Here is an 18431-nt window from a genome sequence, read left to right as displayed (position 1 = left end):
TTGGCACCGGTTACGGGGAAGGATTGACACTTGAGTGGTGTTGCTGCTTGTGTATTGAAGCAAAACTTGCAAACTGAAAAACCAGACTCAGAAGTCTTTACCCGACACTTTGCCGGAAAAGTGTATTGATCAAACATTATTTGCTGAATGATGAATTTATTAAGTACAATTTATTTATTTATTTATTTATTCAAGATAAACAGGAATCCTAACAGGAAAACCCAATAACAAGGATTCGCCAAAATACAAGAAAACAAATACCTACAATAATGATCATGAACATATATTACAAGAATAATAATAAGAGAGAAAAAGTTTAACAATATCTTCGCTTTTTAATAATTTCTACACGTATAAGCACATAGTCTTCTCCTAAAAACAGCTTGTGAAGAGTTGAATATGTCAATGAAAGAAATATGCCAGTTATAAATTTGTGTAATTCTCAGAAAGGTGGAGTCGTAATACAATGATGTGTGGGCTCTCGGGATATAAAAAAAAACTACGGCGACCAGTAAGAATACGAGTATTGAAATAAATTTCACGAACAAGGGGAAAATCGAAATGATTATTCATTATTCGAAATAAAAACATTTGATCGAGAATAACTCTTCTTTGCTCCAGGGTAAGAATTTTGTACATTTTCAATCTTGTCTCATATGGACATGCTACCTGCCGGTTCCCGAATCTGTAATATAGAGTTCTTGTGAACTTCTTCTGAATTCTTTCAATTCTGCTGATATATTTGTGGTAAAAAGGGTTTCATATTGGGGTTGCATACTCGACTATACTGCGGACTAGAGAAAAATACAGAATCTTCATGCTTTCTTCATTCTTGAATGTCCGTGTAATTTTCAGAATAAAACCGAGCATTCTGAAGCCCCTAGAAACAACATTATGAATATGATGTTCAAATGACAACTTCGAATCCAGAAATATTCACAGGTCTTTAACAACTGTCACTTCCTCCACAATCAAGCCAAACAGGGACAGATGTGCACTCACAATGTTGAAGTTCTTAGTGAAAGTTATATGTTTACACTTATTAACATTCAGGGACAGGTAAAGTAAAGTACAGAATTCGCAAAACCTGTTAAAATCATCCTGAAACCTCTGAACGTCCTCCAAGCTTTTCACAGCTAGGTACATTTTAATGTCATCAGTGTGAAGCTCAAAATTCACATAAACAATATACCGGCAGACATCATGATGTCTGCCGATTGATATACAAGCTGAAGAGAAGTGGTCCCAAATGAGACCACTGATATACTTATTCGGACGGTAGCTACATTGCCTAATTTGGAGATAGCAATTTTGCGGCATCCTTGGCGGTCGCCTAGAATTTTCCCGTCACCAGATGTCAGCCGGCCATTTCATTGAATTCGCTTCTAATTGAGATGAATTCTTTGACGAAATTTTCCATATAGAATTGAATATTTGAAATAATCGAAAAAAGCAGAATTAAAGGCAGTTTATATAATAAACTGATTCAATTCAGATACATACCACTTGCTGAATCCGCTGATATAAATAAGTGTTACGAGCGGAATTGAAATGGCCAATTCAGCATCGTCAGGGGCCCGATTCTCAAATGACTATTGGGTCATTCTCGCATGCGACATCACTAAATGGTCACATGAAATAGGAATTTGATATTCTCAAATGTAGCGTTAAAGTAGCTACACACTGCCCAACTCGGTCGGGCCAACTGTCGGGACGACCAGATTGGGCGTTGCGTACAGACGGCACGACCGCCGTCCAACTTGTTCACTTGAATTTTACGATCACTGGAGTATACATCGCTCGGATCAATGGTGACGGCAATTTTTGCAGCATCGAATACCTCTTCAGTGGACATCTGAATACAGAATGAGTTCGTTTCCACCCGACAGCACTCCACACGATTCAACTTGGTCGATCGGTCGTGCGGTTGGATGGCTAGGCCGTACGACAAACCCGACAAATCCTCTATCGACGGTCATAGCTACACACGGACCGATTTCACATCCAACCCAACCAAGTCGGTTTGTCGGCCCGATCGAGTTGGGCAGTGTAGCCGCTATTAGACAAATTTCCATAGACAAAAAGACGAGTGGGTAGAAGCCATTCGACATTCGATATCACTCTACAATTCTCTGTCAATGTTTGTCATTTTGCTCCAATATTGCTTAGTTCTCGAAAATATTGCTTAAAAATTAACGACGAAGATTTCACTTAATGTTAGTGCTGTGAGTGTGTTTTTGTACTTTACGATTGTCGAGTGCTTTTAACCATTCTTGGGGATTGGTTTATCAAAAACTCCTGCACTTCCTCGGTACATCAAGAATAATAACGACCAAGATTCCACACCAGATTGGGTACATAGCCATTATTGCGAGTTTCTGAATGATTTCGGAAATGATGGACGAATAACTGGAAATTTTAAAAGCTATGCAAAACCTAGAGCATAATGAAGAAGCTGCAGTATTTGAGAGGCATGTTCACCGTTATAACGACTGTTTCAGGGGATTAAATGATAATTTATTCGTGAAAAGATTTCATGGAAAATGCCATTTAATAATAGGTTGTATTGACTGCACACATGTAGCCATATTTTCCGCCAAGAGAAACAACTTGTTAGCAACAGAATATACCGGGTGGCCGACCCCAGACGCGCCGCTTTGAGGGAGTAAATGAAGATATTCTAATAATCTTTTCTTGTGGTGTGTGTAGGGTGTTCGAAAGCACAATTTAAAATTATTGTCATATATACAGGTTGTTCTAAAACAAAGATATAGACCAAAGTTACACTTTTTTAAATGTGACACCCTATATTTGACCTCAAAAATGGAATCGGAAGCTCAAATTATAATGAGTTTCGTCAGATTACTTTATAGCTCAAAAACACCCTTTACGAGATAATGGCGAAAAATCGAAAATATGGAGTTTATTCGAAAAGCAACCAATGAAGAAACTAGTTACTCCAGCGATACAGACAGAATGTTTTCGAGTAGACAAGTTGGCTACTCCTAAATATAAAAGAAAATTTCTACTCTGGAATATACAGAGTGATCATAATTAATCCTCAAACATCAAATACAAATAACTGTCGAAAACTTTATTATTTCAAATGGCACACTCGGTATCTCCATATCTCGTAGAACGTAAAAATTAATTTCGAAACTATCTTCATGAAATTTCTCTACATCTAAACCTGATAGTTTCTGAGCAATTTCGGGTTTTTAATTCGAAACTAGTAAACCATTTTCGCCATTATCTCGTAAATGGTTCTTTTAAGGTATAAAGTGATCTCAAGACTATCATCATAATTTGAGCACGTCATTCCATTTTTGAGGTCAAATACAGGGTGTTACATTCGGAAAAGTGTAACTTTGGCCTACATCTTTGTTTTCGAACACCCTGTTTATATGATGTGATGGGCTTTTTCACTCACCCTGGACGTTCCTTACCTTTGCTCGGGCGTCAGTGGGGCAATTAGTGGAACCCCACGTCTCTCACAGAATCTCCAAAAATTAGAGAGCCCGGGTAGACTTGAATGATCAGTGGAGAAGGGTAGCAGTGAAAACTAGGGTGGTAGCGTCTTCTTGGTCTCTGCTTTCTGACGGTTTTGAATCGTTCAAAAAGAGTACCTACATCTTCTGACGAAAATCTAGTCTAACTGATTTAAGGAACTAACTCTCACTGGCAAAAATAACTGGCAACAAAATAAACGTTCAGTCTTTTATTCCTGTTGGATTGAATTATATACACAAATGTACAAGTAATAACAAATGTTGATGTCAACCTGCGGCCTGGTCGGTGTGGGGGCGGCTGATAAAATACGTTCTCTCCAGGAAAATACGGTTGAAATAGACGGTTAACTACGGTGGAAATATAATATGGTCTCAGTCCAATTGCAGTGCTGTCTCTTTCTCTCCTTCTCTCTCTCTCTCTCTGTGACCCTCAAAATGGCTGCCAGTCAGACAGCAGGTTGGAAGAAGCTGTCGACCTGTAACTTGATCGGTCGGAAGTCGGCAATCTATTAACAAAATAAGCACCAAAAATACGGTAGAAACACCAAGTCCTCCTGGGACTCAACGGCGGTCGAATAACGGACGCGGAAGCTCTACACAGTCTACGATCACTAGATCAAATTTAAACGGTAGGTAAGTATTCTCAGCCAGTCCAACGGACTAAAGAATGCAGAAAATGGCCCTCAGGTATGCACTACGTAAGGAATAATAATGCTACAAGTGACTTGCCTTAAACATTCAAACTTCTTGACGTAATTTCCAACTCTCGGTAATAACACCTTACGCACTTTTCTCGGCAGCTCGATCTCCTCTACTTCGCTCTTGACCTCCAGCGCAGGGCGTCGAAGTACGTCTCCTCTCCTCGGTAAACTTGCCCCACTATGGGTAACTAATTTCCCCATTGGATGCACCCAAATTGTTCGGTCAATCAGCCGTCTCGGAAAGAGACAGAAACAATTGAAGAGAAGGAAAAACTGAACAAGTTGAAAGACCTCTCTCGAATCAGAAAAAGTTCTGTTGAACGGAAAGAATTCTAAAATATATGAACTCTGAAAACAAAAGACATATACGGTTTCAGCTACAAAGATAGGACTGGTCGGTGGAAAACAATGACATAATATCAATCGGTAAAGACCCCCTATTATAACATAACGGTTTTCTTCGAAAATATTTAGGTTAGGATCTTATTCTACAAGTATAGTTGAAGAAATTTCCTTTTCGTGGCGGGGTAAAATCTGCCTCGTCACAATGACAATAATTTCAAATTGTGCTTTTGAATACCCTACACACACCACGAGAAGAGATTTTCTGAATATCTTCATTTACTCCCTCAAAATGAGCGCCGCGTCTGGGGTAGGCCACCTGGTATATATGTTAACAGGAAGAATAGCATAGAGTCCTGCATTACCTTCGAGTATTCAACTCAATGATATTACTCTCCTGCACCACATTTACACTGAAAATAATGTAGAGCTGCTGCAAGATGAAGATGAAGGGAATGAAGATATCTTTTTGAGCTTTATTCCTATAGAATATATTCATGATCAGGGAGAGGGTAACATCAGAAGACAAGATCCTTTGTCGGTACGTGGAAAAAAAATCAAAGAATTATTCAATCCATGAGACCACATATAGCTCATTTTATATATCACATCACTCTTCTGCTCAACAGTGTAAATAAAAGGAGTAATAAAATTTAGTAACTTCTTCTTTCGATAAAAATAATCGAAAGTTTTGAAAAATAAGTTTATCACAACATAGTTTTCAATCTTTCTGGGAATCGAGTTAAGAACAGACGTAAATTCTGTCCATTTCCTATCCGCATCTTTCATTGTAAGAGATTGGGAGAACTCCTGTTCATTCTGTTATGCCGCCCACAGACTTCGTTCTTTTCCATCCGTTCGAATCGCCGCGATTCGAACCGTCGTTCCAAAAGCGCCAAAAACCGATGTGTGTGGTGAAAAACCGTCGTTCCGAATCGTCAGTTGAAATATCTGTCCGAGCCTGATTTTTGGAACGATGGTCCATCGGTTGTCGTTCCAAAACGACAGTGTGTGGGGATTTCGTTCACAATCGGCGATTATTTTTCATTAGCGGAGAGCATATCGCGTCTAGACCATATTGTCGTACTGTTTTGTATCATTTTATTTAGTTATTTCAACAACGATGGGTCAAAAAACAGCCAACAAACAATTTCTTGCCGATTTCATTGATTTGTACCGGCAATTTCCTTGCTTATGGCATATAAAATCTGCAGAATATAGGGATCGAAACAAAAAACGAAAAGATGATGTGTAGTTCTACTACACATCATATTGTGAAGTGAATGTGAATGTGTAGATATATATAAATATATATGCTGTACTTATTTTTTTCATCAAATAGTCTGAAATACTGTGATTTTTTTTTCACTATCATAAAAATTTTTTAGTGCATTTATTTTGATTTTATTGAATGTGTTGAAGCAATGTGATTATTTTATTTTTATTGCTAGGATTTATAATTTATCCTACCCATAATTTTGCATTTGTGAAGCTATATTATTGTAGAAACATTGTTTTGCTTTCTTATTGTTTTCTATATTTTATTTGTTTTCAAATAAATAAAAACTCAATTAAAAATTTATTCATTTATTCATAATGACCGATATGCTTATGTAATATTCATTAAAAAAAATAAAAACCCTCAAAGCAGCACCTAAATGCTGCTATCTTGCCATGGTACGGCACCTTCATCACAAAAATAGTTTTTATATAAATCACGTACTTGTTTTGCAGATTCCGTTGCATGCCTGTTATGTCCTTTCTGTAAATTTGTGAATTTTTCTTCAATAGCAACTTCTTCCAGATGATCTGAATCGAAGTTGCTAGATATGTAAGTTTCGCCAGTTTTCTTTCTCAAGAAGTTATAAAGAACACAAGTTGCCACATCACTTTTCTATATTTTCTAATTTCAAATTCATAGGATGAAGAAAAATTCTAAATCGTGAAGCTAATATTCCGAAAGTATTTTCCACTACACTACGTGCTCGAGTCAATCTATAATTGAATATACGTTTTTCTTTATCCAATTCTTTTTGACCGTATGGCTTTAAAAAGTCATTCCTCAAGGCAAATGCTTCATCTCCAATAAAAACGAAGGGAGTAAATTTGTCACTATTAGGGGGTTTAGCTGGTTGGGGTATTTTCAAGCTATTATTAATGAGTCTTCAATAAAATTCAGTATTCTCAATCACTCCACCATCGGATACTCCGCCATTCATTCCGAAGTCTACCATAATAAATTCGCAATTGGCATTTGTAATTGCCATTAATACGAGACTATGACTTCCCTTGTAATTTTAATAATAAGAGCCACTATTGGAGGGTGGAATTATTTGAACGTGTTTACCATCTACACTACCCAAGCAATTTGGAAAATTCCATTTTTCCTCGAATTCTTTAGCAATTACTCTCCATTCTAATTCAGAGTCCGGAAACTGAAAAAAAAGTAAAATTATAATTAGTTACAATACAATCACCTGTAGTTCGTGCTATAATAACTACCGATGAATATGTACATACCTTCAAATAATCCTGTTTTAAAACTTTGTATATTGCAGCACAAGTTTCAGGAATAATTTGTCAAAGGACTGTGGAGAAATTGCTGTCGAAAATTTCAAATCTTCATAAGATCTTCCTGTGGCTAGGTAACGCAAAGTTATTGTAAGCCTCTCATGTGGAGAAATTGCCTCTCCTAAATGAGTATCCTGCTTAGTAATATGTGGTATTATTAAATTCAATAACTGTAAATAAGTTTCTTCATTCATTCTCAAGTAATTGAAATAATCTTCTGGCTTCAATTTCAGTTCTTTCAATAAATTAATATGAGAATGTTTATTTCTTTTCAATAGCCATTTTTTTACCCATATTGATCGTCGTTTTTTTTATATTCATTCAAAACAGTAACCGCGGCCGCCACTGCTAAAAGATGTTTCCTTTTCATGACAACTGAAACTGAACAACTGAGAAATAACTGATAGGATTTACCCAAGTGTGTGGGCAAAACAGGACGGCGATCAGAAACGTCGGTTCGAATCGCGGCGATGCGAACGGATGGAAAAGAACGAAGTCTGTGGCCGGCTTAACATATCCAACAACTTCGCATTTAGCTTTGCGGAACAATGCGTTTTATTGGACATTTCCATCATGACTTAAACCCAATTAAATTTAATATTACTGTCAACTACAAACATGTGCAATATGTCTATGTGCTTGTGAATAAGCAAAGAGTATTTTTCGAAAATACACAATATTCCAGCCGTACTTCTTCTTATTACATGGTTGCCAGATCATACCATTCGACATGATTATGTAGTGTGACTTCCAATGTCGAGTAGTAAACGAGAATCGATTTCAAAAGTCAGCACTCGACATTTTTTCGCTTTCTACATTTTCGATAGACATTTGGGAAACGGACTGCAGGGCTTAAAAATTGAGTTGTTGGAAGAGATGTAATAAACTGATTCAATTGAGATGCATAGCATCTGCTGATATAAATGTCATCAAGTGTTACAATCCGAATTGGACTGGCCAATTTGCCATCGTCAGGGCCCTAAATGAAGTACGCTCCATCGAAGAAAAGTAGATGCTTGACATGATTTCGGTCACATTTGACCTCATCAAAGCAACAGAGCTTTTTCTGCAATTGAAAAACGTTTGGAATTTATGAACTCCTATTCAATACTGACACGCGCTACTGAGTACTATCCAGTAACACAGAGCTCCACCCAGTATGAAACCATATCCGATGAGATGAACGCGGTCCCAACTTCCCGATTCGCACACGGTGATGCTTGCTAGAAGCCAGCCGGTGAACTGAATCAGAGGAAATATGGGACACATGCCATGGTCTGGGTTTTTATCTGAAGGGGATTGAATCGGATATCGTTTCATGCTGAGTGTCGCTCTGCGTTACTTGATAGTACTCAGTATCGCGTGCCAGTATTGAATAAAAGTCCATCAATTCCAAACGTTTTTTTATTGGAGAAGAAGCTATGTTGCTCTGATGAGGTGAAATGAGACCGAAATTATGGTCAGCATCTGCTTTTCTTCAATGGAGCGTACTCCGTTGAGGGCCCTTAAGATGGCAAATTGGCTAGTTCAAATCGTAACACTTGATGATATTTATATAAGCGGATGGTATGCATCTGAATTAACCCTCTAATACCCAAGTCCGCCTTGAGACTGGTTGCATATAAGTGGATACAAAATTATTCTGCCCATGTCCGCCTTTAGTATAGGTTCATTTTGTGAGAACAGGTGTTAATGTAAATCAGTTAACTATTTGCGAAAAAAAGATGTAGATATCATAAGTCAATTTGAAACTATACGGAAATAATTATAAAAAGGAGAAAAAACTTGGGCATTAGAGGGTTAAATCAGTTTATTTGAAATAGCGTTCGAATTTCGAACAAGTGGAATAAAATTTGAAGGAATCGCCTGAATATAGGTTGTTTCAGATATTCTCGGGAACGCTGCAAAAAAATTCAAAACATCATGTAAGATTACTTTTCTGTGGATGGTCCAAAAGCATCGAACATTGTAGCCGGGTGAAGAATAAATGAGAATAAGAGGACGAATGCAATTTCTACTTCCACCACACCAAAATGTTTGAGTGGATCAAAAGACTGAAGAAATTCGATTGTGTTGGAAAAAAGATTTTGGGGATAAAAGGCAAAGAGGAAAAACAATTATTTCATCTGAAACGAATCAGAAACCAATCATGAAGAAGAATAGAATCCTAATCATTTTTTTTCGCTAATGATCATATGGAACTTCTGATTTGAAATATGAATGTAGATAATATTTCTAAAGAACCTGCAGTCTGCGAAGGGTGTAAAATTATCAAAATATACACTGTTGTCGGAAAATTCTGATGATGCTCTCAATGTGCAAGATACAAATTTCTTCATGTGAACAAAATCGTTTGAAGGGAGTAAAATTGCTATATTCTATGAAAACACTTTTTCTCGCATTTGTACTCCTAGTAGTATAATATTCGCATTTCCACGATGTTTTGTGAATAAAATAAGCCGTAAAATTATTTTGATTATTTTCAGTTCAAAATGTTGTGTTCCTGTCGAAATTGTGTGAGAATCTAACGCCAATGTTCAGTTTGAGCTACCAAAAAGCCCGTCTTACTGAAACTAGTACTTAGGACACAAATTTTAATGACATAGAAATCATGAAATAAGTGAGCTCTGACGTAAAGTATGCTTAGAATTCGTTTTTGCAAACGGGCATTAGGCATGCAACAAAAATAAAAAACGTCGTACTGTATCCTATCGTCTTTTTTATGAAAAATAATTCCCAACATATCGTGCTGTGCGCTAAGAAGGATCACAGGTGCAGATACCATCAGGGAGACCCAATTCTCTGCAATTTCCATATGTAAATAACCTCTCATTAGTATTCCTACGATTTCCGTAATCGAGGAAATTCCCTTAAAGCTGAACTTCCTCCTTTCCATCCATAAAATAGATTTTCCCTCCAGGAGGATTCAGGTCTCGATTAATTACATCCGAATACTCGTTCTTTCGAATAACTTTCTGCCCTTATTTCCAGGCTGAGTTGGTATCTGTAGAGAGCAAGGAAATCGAGAGTCACTACGTGCTAGCCAGAGAACCGATAAGAAAATGGAACTCGACGTCTGATTGTTATCTGCTGATAGAAGGGGTGGAGAACAGCCTACTGGTGAGTATTTTTCTGATCCATAATAAATTTTTGTTGCATAATCTTCCAATAGTTACAAATCGAGTTAATTTGTCCATAACATGGATACACACATTGCATGAGATAATGAGATCTGTACCGATCGTTACATCGTAGGACCATAACAATATATATCTATATGTTAGAAATGTTAGAAATGAATATTGGTGGATGGTAGGTATAAAGTTCATTTTAATTTGAAGACAGTTGAATAAGACTTTGTAGCACGCAGGTAAGTGCTCGAAGTGGTTTGGGAGCTTGAGCCCTAAGCTTAAGGGCTCATCGAACACAGAATCTTCAGCGCTTGCGACGTACTGCTTCTACTTGACAATTATTTGTAGGGATAGGGCGATATTCTCTAACCTGTTATTCAACAACGGTTATCCAAAAAAGCAATAACTAACCATTATATGTCCTGAACAATAACTGTTTGCGCAGTAACATGTGAAGTCTCAAATCGTTGACTGTCGAGGGTCGACCGTTGATGAAATGAATAACAGTCGGCGTTGAAGAAGCCGTTTATTTAGACCGTTTCTGATATAACAGTCGTCGACGTTGGCGTTGATGGCCTTTAGTTAGATCGTTTATCATATAGCGTATGGTCCGTATATACACATTTGGTAACCGAAAGTTACCAGAGCGGTTACTCTGGTGACTGATATTGAACCAAATTGTCAGGAATTCGACATATACGGACCGCCTACTTACTAACCAGAAGTAACCAAAGTGTATATACGGACCACAGCCATAACTGTCGACGACGTTGGCGTTCATGAAGTCTCAAATCGTTAATTGTCGAGGGTCGACCGTTGATGAAATGAATAACAGTCGGCGTTGACAAAGCCGTTTATTTAGACCGTTTCTGATATAACAGTCGGCGTTGACAAAGCCGTTTATTTAGACCGTTTCTGATATAACAGTCGGCGACGTTGGCGTTGATGGCGTTTACTTAGACCGTTTATCATATAAGTGTCGACGACGTTAGCGTTGATGCCGTTGCTAGAGTTTGGCAGAGCGGTTGTCTCTTCTTCGCATTTTGCTATGTTTGGGTCCTCCCACGAAAATGTTCACTTTGGCTCCTCCATCTGTATATATTTTTATCCATTTTACGATCCTTCAGTCTTCCGCTGTATCTTCCGCGTATATAGAATATCCAAAATGTGGTGGATAGTTCTTCCGACGTATAATTTTCATTTCATTTCACAGTGGATCACTCCTCCGACAGTGTTGCCGGAATTAATGGTCATAAAATTTACGGTTTTTATTATTCGATCCGTTCCACCAGTAATTTTGTCTGTAGTGAATCATCACGTGTTGTGGTAACAAGAATATTTCGAATGAAAGGGGGGTACAACTCTCGACTTTTTAATACAGAGGATTTGCCATATGATACATCATTTGAAAGCTTATCCTTTCAACTTTTCATAATTCGCAGCTTTTGGTTTTTCATCATATCCCCTAAGAATATTTCCTGATTCGTGTTCTTGCATGAATCTTTTCTCAAAGATGTCATATTTTTCGATTTTGTTTATTATTCAGTTTTTTGAGTTACTTGAATCAGCAAATATTTGCTTGCGGAAAAGTCAGAAAGTCTTTAGGTCAGGAAAATCAAAAAAAATTTCAACAGTTTGAAAGAGAAACTCTGTGAATTAGATTTACAAAAGAACGTTGCCATAAGTACTTTTTAAGAGAGAGAATCTCAAGTTAGAAAATTAATTTATTGAAAACTATTAGTTTCACAGATGTTCAAACCGTTGAAGATCATTTTGTAACATCGCTGGAGTCATTTGTTGACATTCGTTGACAATACGATGACGTAATTCTTCTAAGAATTCGGGCTGAGTAGAATAAATTCTATTTTTTATGTGAACCCGCAACAAAAAAAATCGATTGGTGAAAGGTCAGACGATCGTGAGGGTCATTCTGAAGATCCTCTTCTTCCAATCCAAAGACTTGGAAATCTATTTCTGAGTAACCCCATTCTGCTGAAATATCAATTCATCTTCTGAATACTGCTCATTATTCTCGATGATGTCAGTCAACATATTGAATCACTGTGGTTTTGAACGCATCTCCATTCAGATTTCCTGGTAAGAAAAAAGGGCCATTTATGCGATCACCCCAAAGATTCATGCAGAAACATTCAGTTTTTCTTGGTGTTGTGTATAAATTTACAAAGTTAATTTGGGATTTTCATCAGCCCAACCGTTGAGAGAAAATGAACATTCATCTATAGAACAAATATTAAAAACGAAATTTAGATCATTGGCCAATCGCTCACTCATCACTTCACATGGTCCGAGAGCTGGCAACAAAAATGGTCCAGAGTTTTGTAATGGTCCAAAATTGAATATTATTTAGTTTTGGGATTGTACATGAGTCAGCACCCACTCGCAAGATCAGGAAGTGGAACACCTGGCGGCGACGCGCTTTGATCTCGGTATGAAAAATTACAACATGTTCTGAAAATGTTTTATAATTGAAAATTTTCAGGAAACTAGTATATAGTGCAAAGAAGATGGAGAACTTTCTCCACTTGGTCAGACCGCATTTTTGTGGAATACGGCGGGTCAGCAACCCTCATAAGTTGTCGCCGAGGTTGTCGTCATGACAGTGGAAGAGTTTTGTAATGGCTGAAAATTTAGACACATTGAGACTGAATCGAGCAAGGCTAATGTAATTTTTTGGTCTACTTGGAGAGTGCTTGGTAAAGGATGGGGCTTCAAACCACACATTATTCACTGGTTGTACACTGTAGTGGTGAGGCCTATCCTTACCTACGCATCACTGGTGTGGTGGACTTCCATGGGGAAGAACTCCAGCCGCACTATTATGACTAGATGTCAGAGGAACGCATGTCTAACCATCACAGGCGCTCTGAGATCCACGCCTACGGCAGCTATGGAGTGTCTGCTGGGCCTTCCACCTTTGGACCTTGTAGTTACACAGGTGGCTATGAAGACAGCTCCTAGAGTTTGGGGACAGGGACAATGGCGTGATAGAGGACTATTCAGGGGGCATGCGAGGGCTCTTAACATGGTGGAGGATGCCAACGCATCCCTTCTTCATAGAGGGGACCGCGCGGGCACCAGCTTCTACTTTGCCGAACCCTACAGGGTAATTGTCCCTGACAGAGAACTATGGTCTACACCAAACAGGCTTCTTGAGCCTGAAGGTCCCACTTGGTTCACCGATGGCTCTGTGATGCCCACAGGGACTGGAGTGGGAATTGTGGGACCTCGTTTCAATCTATCCATCCCCCTAAGGAAGGATTGTTCCATAGTGCAGGCTGAACTGTATGCTGTTTTAGCCTGCACACTGTATAATATCCGCAGAGGGTACTCCGGAAAACACATCTATATTTGTTGTGACAGTCAGGGAACCCTGAAATCCCTTTCTGAGGAAAGGTTTAACTCACACCTAGTAAAGGAATGCAGAGAGGCTCTGCGGGAACTAGGCTCTGATAACATTGTGAAAGTTATCTGGTGCCCGGCTCACGCAGGACTTCCGGGAAACGAGAAGGCAGACATACTTGCACAGCAGGGAGCCCGCTCAGCTTTTGTTGGTCCGGGACCGGCGCTGCCTATCTGTCGTACATCTGTCAAGAACTTCTTCAATAGTTGGCTGGACAGGAAATTTTTCTCTGGATGGAGCATGAGAGGTGGTCTTACACAGTCGAGGCTTCTCACTGAGAGACCATCCTCTGTGCCTGAGGTCAAAAAACTCTTAGCTCTCGAGAGGTAACAACTGAGTCTAGTGACTGGAGCAATGACTGGCCATTTGTTTAATAAACACTTAAATAGAATGGGACTGACTAGCTGTTCCCTGTGCCGCTGGTGCAGGAGCACGGAGGAAACGGTTGAACACATTTTGTTCTTCTGTATCAACCTTGAAGACTTAAGGATGACACACCTAGGAAACAGAACACCCACTGCTCTTATGGTGAGAGAGACACCTCTCTGTCGACTTGTGGCATTTTTGTCAGCATGTCACAGAGTTCAAGTCTCTCCAACTACAAGCGGACGAACAATGGGTCACGAGGCCTCAGTTCAGCCCGGTGGGGCACCGCAGAAGAAGAAGAAGAATGGCTGAAAATGATTTTACTGTTCAATTATCATATATTATTTGAGAATAGAAGAGTCAGGTGAATAGAACAGAGGCAGTCAGCATACGCTCAAAATGCGGATATTGTATTTTTTTATACAGCAATGCGCGTCGCTGACAGGTGTCTACCTACCTACCTACCTGAACTTGACGAGTTGTGACTCATGTACCTACACACTCAACACTAAATCATATTCAATTGTGAGCCATTACAAAACTCTTGCCGATTTTTGTCGACAGTTCTGGGACTAACAGAATGTAAGATGAAGATGGAAGGATGCGTTTTAAAGCCTCTCCACTCAAATGCCAACCTTACCTACTCGCAGTTTTTACAAACGAGACTCTGGCGACCGAACACGAGCGGTATAACATCGACAGGTCGAGCAGTTCAAATACTTGGGAAGCTTCATTAACACTCTTTGGATAACCTGAACATGAGAAATATACAACTGTATTTCGGCCTCACGGACATTCTCGAAACTAAAGGACAGAGTGTTTCAAAATCACGAGCTCAATCTGAAGACTAAAACAGCTGCTTAGTGGTCCTCCTAACGCTTCTTTACGGAAGCGAAATCTGGAGGCTCTACAGACGACATATTAAATAGCTTGAACAAACAAAACAACGTCGTCTGAGACAAATTATGCACATGGTTCCATGAAGTTTCAAATGCAGAAGTCTTGCAGCGCGCAAGTTGTATAACTATTGAGACTCAAGTAACGAGGTCCCTTCTTAGATGGAGTGGCCACATTCTGAGGATGCAAGACACAAGACTCCACAAAAAAGCTCTGTGTGGCGAATTCACACTGAGAGCTCGGAAACCAGGAGGCGGTTTAAGTGATTTAAGGATATACTGCATCAATCTCTAATATCAGTTAATACCAATCATAACTGGGAACAACTAGCGTTAGACAGATCACAGTGGAGGTCTCTGGTCCACAGTTATAATGGAGACTCCAGAGAAATACAGCGGCGGCCAGATCTGGTCAGTGACTATCCATGCCCGGAGTGTGATTTTGATCACTTATTCTTCAAATAGTTTAAAAGTTTAAACCTACATCTGTGGTATCTACATGCTCAATCTGTGGGTCACTGGTGGGTTTTTTCAGTCACAGGAGGGCACACAGTCGCAAGTAGCCCTAAGGAATTGTTTTTTTTTTGGAGTCTTTTTGTAGATATATTCTTGGTAACGGGATACAGCAATGAATGAATAAATGAACAGAATTCCAGATCTGCAGGGTATGTACAAGATGGAATTTGTACGGATGGAATTTATGGCGCTTTGAAATGTTCAAAATGCTACGCTGAGAACCAGATTTTGTTGCAAGTTGCTTCGTACTCGATCTTGGATTGAGAGCCACCGGACCAAGAACTGTCACATTCACCCCTTCATTCAGTTTTACATTTCGCGTTTTACTACACACTGAACCAGTTTCTCGGAACTATGCCATTAACTCGAATACGTACTTTCGATTTACATTTCGATCCAAATGAAGCTGATTGAATAGTTCAGCCGTTCGCCTAGCTTAGCACATAGGTTATTTTCGAAAGAAGTGAAATAATTTCCAGCCTCTCTGTAATTGTGTAAACCATGATTTCGAATGAACGCAGGATGAACAATTGAACTAATCGACGAAAGAAATTAAGTGAAATGAAAATCGTGGTTTCATTGTGATTTGATTGCAATAAACGGCTGGAGGACACAAGAATAATCTTTATTAGATATAACAAAAAAAGGAATTATCAACAGTTCCATTCCGAACACGAGGTAAATCAATAAATGCCGATATTTGTAGCAGGAAATGAAAACTCTTCGCCAATAAATGTCGAAGTTACAGAAACAAGTACCAACTACAGAAGTTCGAAATAAAAGAATATGACATCTTTGAGAAAAATTTATGCAAGATCACGAATCAGGAAATATTCGAGGAAAAACCATTAATTATTGAATTTCATTAAATAATTTTCCATATTTGAAAGCTTAAGTGCTGCGCTTACAAATGATGTATCACATGGCCAATTTTTTCCTATTGAAAATTCGAGTGGATTTACCACCCCGCTTAGGAGATGGCTATTTCACTTCTTAAATGTCTAAGAACCTATAGTTCTAAAATAAAATTTGTTTCACAATTTTAAGAAAATATTCTGTAATATTATGAACATCCATTAATTAGTCAAATTCAATAAGATTTTCGAAAAAAGGACAAAAATAGAAATCTGATTTCATAAGCTTTCATAATATGAGGTATCACACAACCTATTTTCCCTATTCAAAAGTTGAGCTGCCACGTTCAAGGGAAGGCTATTTTACTAATAAATTATGAAACAAAAAGTGCCCCCCTTCAAACTAAAATCGCCGTTTTCAACGAATGTGACCAATTCGCCACATTCTGTTTCGTTTTCAAATGGCCCTCCTGTAAGTTCACCGTGACTTATCCCCTTACACTTGCGAACAAGATATTGAAAACAGAAACTAATGAAATAATCCAACATCTACACAAAGCGTAATGTACGATTCCCGAATGAATACAGTGTTGCCGAAAACACGGAAGACCAAAGAACGGTGTACTGAAAAATTTTGTATAATCGAGGAGGACCAATCCTATGTAGAACGCTCAAAAATATACAACTCAATATACGCGTGAAAGCGCCCTCCTGGTTCAACGCGACAACTGCCGGAACTAAAGTATTCAAAATCGACAAAAATCAGCTCTAAGTCGTCCCGCTGAAATTTTGCCAGGTGGTTGCCTATGCTATGAGGAAGCATTTAACACGCGATGTGTTAGGTCCTCCGTATACGGACGACTTATCGCAGCCGGAGGACCCATACCATGAAATAGGGCTATTAGAAGAGGACCTATTTACCGCAGGATAAATATATATATATATGTGATCATATATCTTACTATATATGAATCTATTGATATTCAGGGAATATACTGATAATTGGTGTATATTCAAACTCTTTATTGTATGACAATTGATTAGACCTCTTTTTCCTTTTTCTGGAGCGTTCATCATGGAAAAAACGATTCTAGGTCAAAATGACATGCAATGACAAACCAACACGACAGACCCCCTGCGATCACAGAGTCATTGTTCTTCTTCTTCAGGTTACTTGGCAAGGGACATTAGATAAGTGTATCTGTTGCTCAGATTTTGAACGTCAGATTTTTTGTTTACGGTGTTATTATTGTTTTTTATGTGAATCATCTCTAAAATTAATCGTTTATTATATTTTGAGCTTTTTTCTAAAATTCTTACATTGTCCAGATCTATATCATGGCGTTCTTCATGAGCGTGTTTTGTTAAGGCACATCTTGTGTTGTTTTTCTTGATATCACTCCTATGTAAACTTAATCTGCTCTTGAGCCACTGTGATGTCTGTCTAATATAGACATGTTGACAATTCTTGCAACTCATCTCATACACAATGCCAGATTGAAACTGTTTTGGCGTGGTGTCCTTTAATCTAGAATACATGGTAAACAAGGTTTTGGAATTATATGTTACTATTTTCAGATCTTCCTCCTTAAAGCAGTTCTTGATTCTACCAGAAAGTATCATTTGGTATCGTTTAGTTATTGAAGTGCTTATTGAAGCTCTGAACTTTTTTGTGAATTTTCTTCTAATACTTTTGCATTTTATATTCAACTATGAGATTTTCGGTTCTCTTCATGGTGAAAAATTCAATTTTTCGTACTTTATCCAAATTCATGAAAAAATAATTGTTGATGTGACATCTTTGAGGGACACCAGAAATTGAAGCATAATTTAGCTTCTTCCTAAAAAGCGAATCAATTATTTGTAATTCGAAATACAAAGTATTTTTTTTACCCTGAACACTTTAAATGAAGATTAATGAGTCCGGCCCTGGAATAATGAATTAATTGATATCTTCCTGACTTGACCTCAGCATGTGTCAATAGCCTTCCAAGTTTCAATAATATCCGTCAATAGGTTTGAATTTTATAATGGTCTAAGACAGGGTGCGGCACGGAGGATGGATGGTTTTAAAAAAATAATAAAAGCGTTAATTTTTACTCAAAAACACATTTATTGACGGAA

At 38.3% G+C, this 18431-nt stretch overlaps 1 protein-coding gene across 2 annotated transcripts in view; it reads left to right on the top strand.

Moving 5' to 3' along the window:
• LOC123318930 (C3 and PZP-like alpha-2-macroglobulin domain-containing protein 8) overlaps nucleotides 1-18431 on the top strand; it is a 1198665-nt gene that overhangs the window by 515959 nt on the left and 664275 nt on the right. For both annotated transcript variants that reach the window (XM_044905716.1, XM_044905717.1), the window contains one exon: nucleotides 10115-10243. In XM_044905716.1, coding sequence (XP_044761651.1) covers nucleotides 10115-10243 — 129 coding nt within the window. The remainder of the gene's footprint in view (nucleotides 1-10114; nucleotides 10244-18431) is intronic.

Source organism: Coccinella septempunctata, chromosome 8 (genome assembly GCF_907165205.1).
Source record: "Coccinella septempunctata chromosome 8, icCocSept1.1, whole genome shotgun sequence".
Taxonomy (NCBI): domain Eukaryota; kingdom Metazoa; phylum Arthropoda; class Insecta; order Coleoptera; family Coccinellidae; genus Coccinella; species Coccinella septempunctata.
The sequence above is the reverse complement of the archived record's forward strand: the minus strand, read 5'-3'. Positions and strand labels throughout refer to the sequence as shown.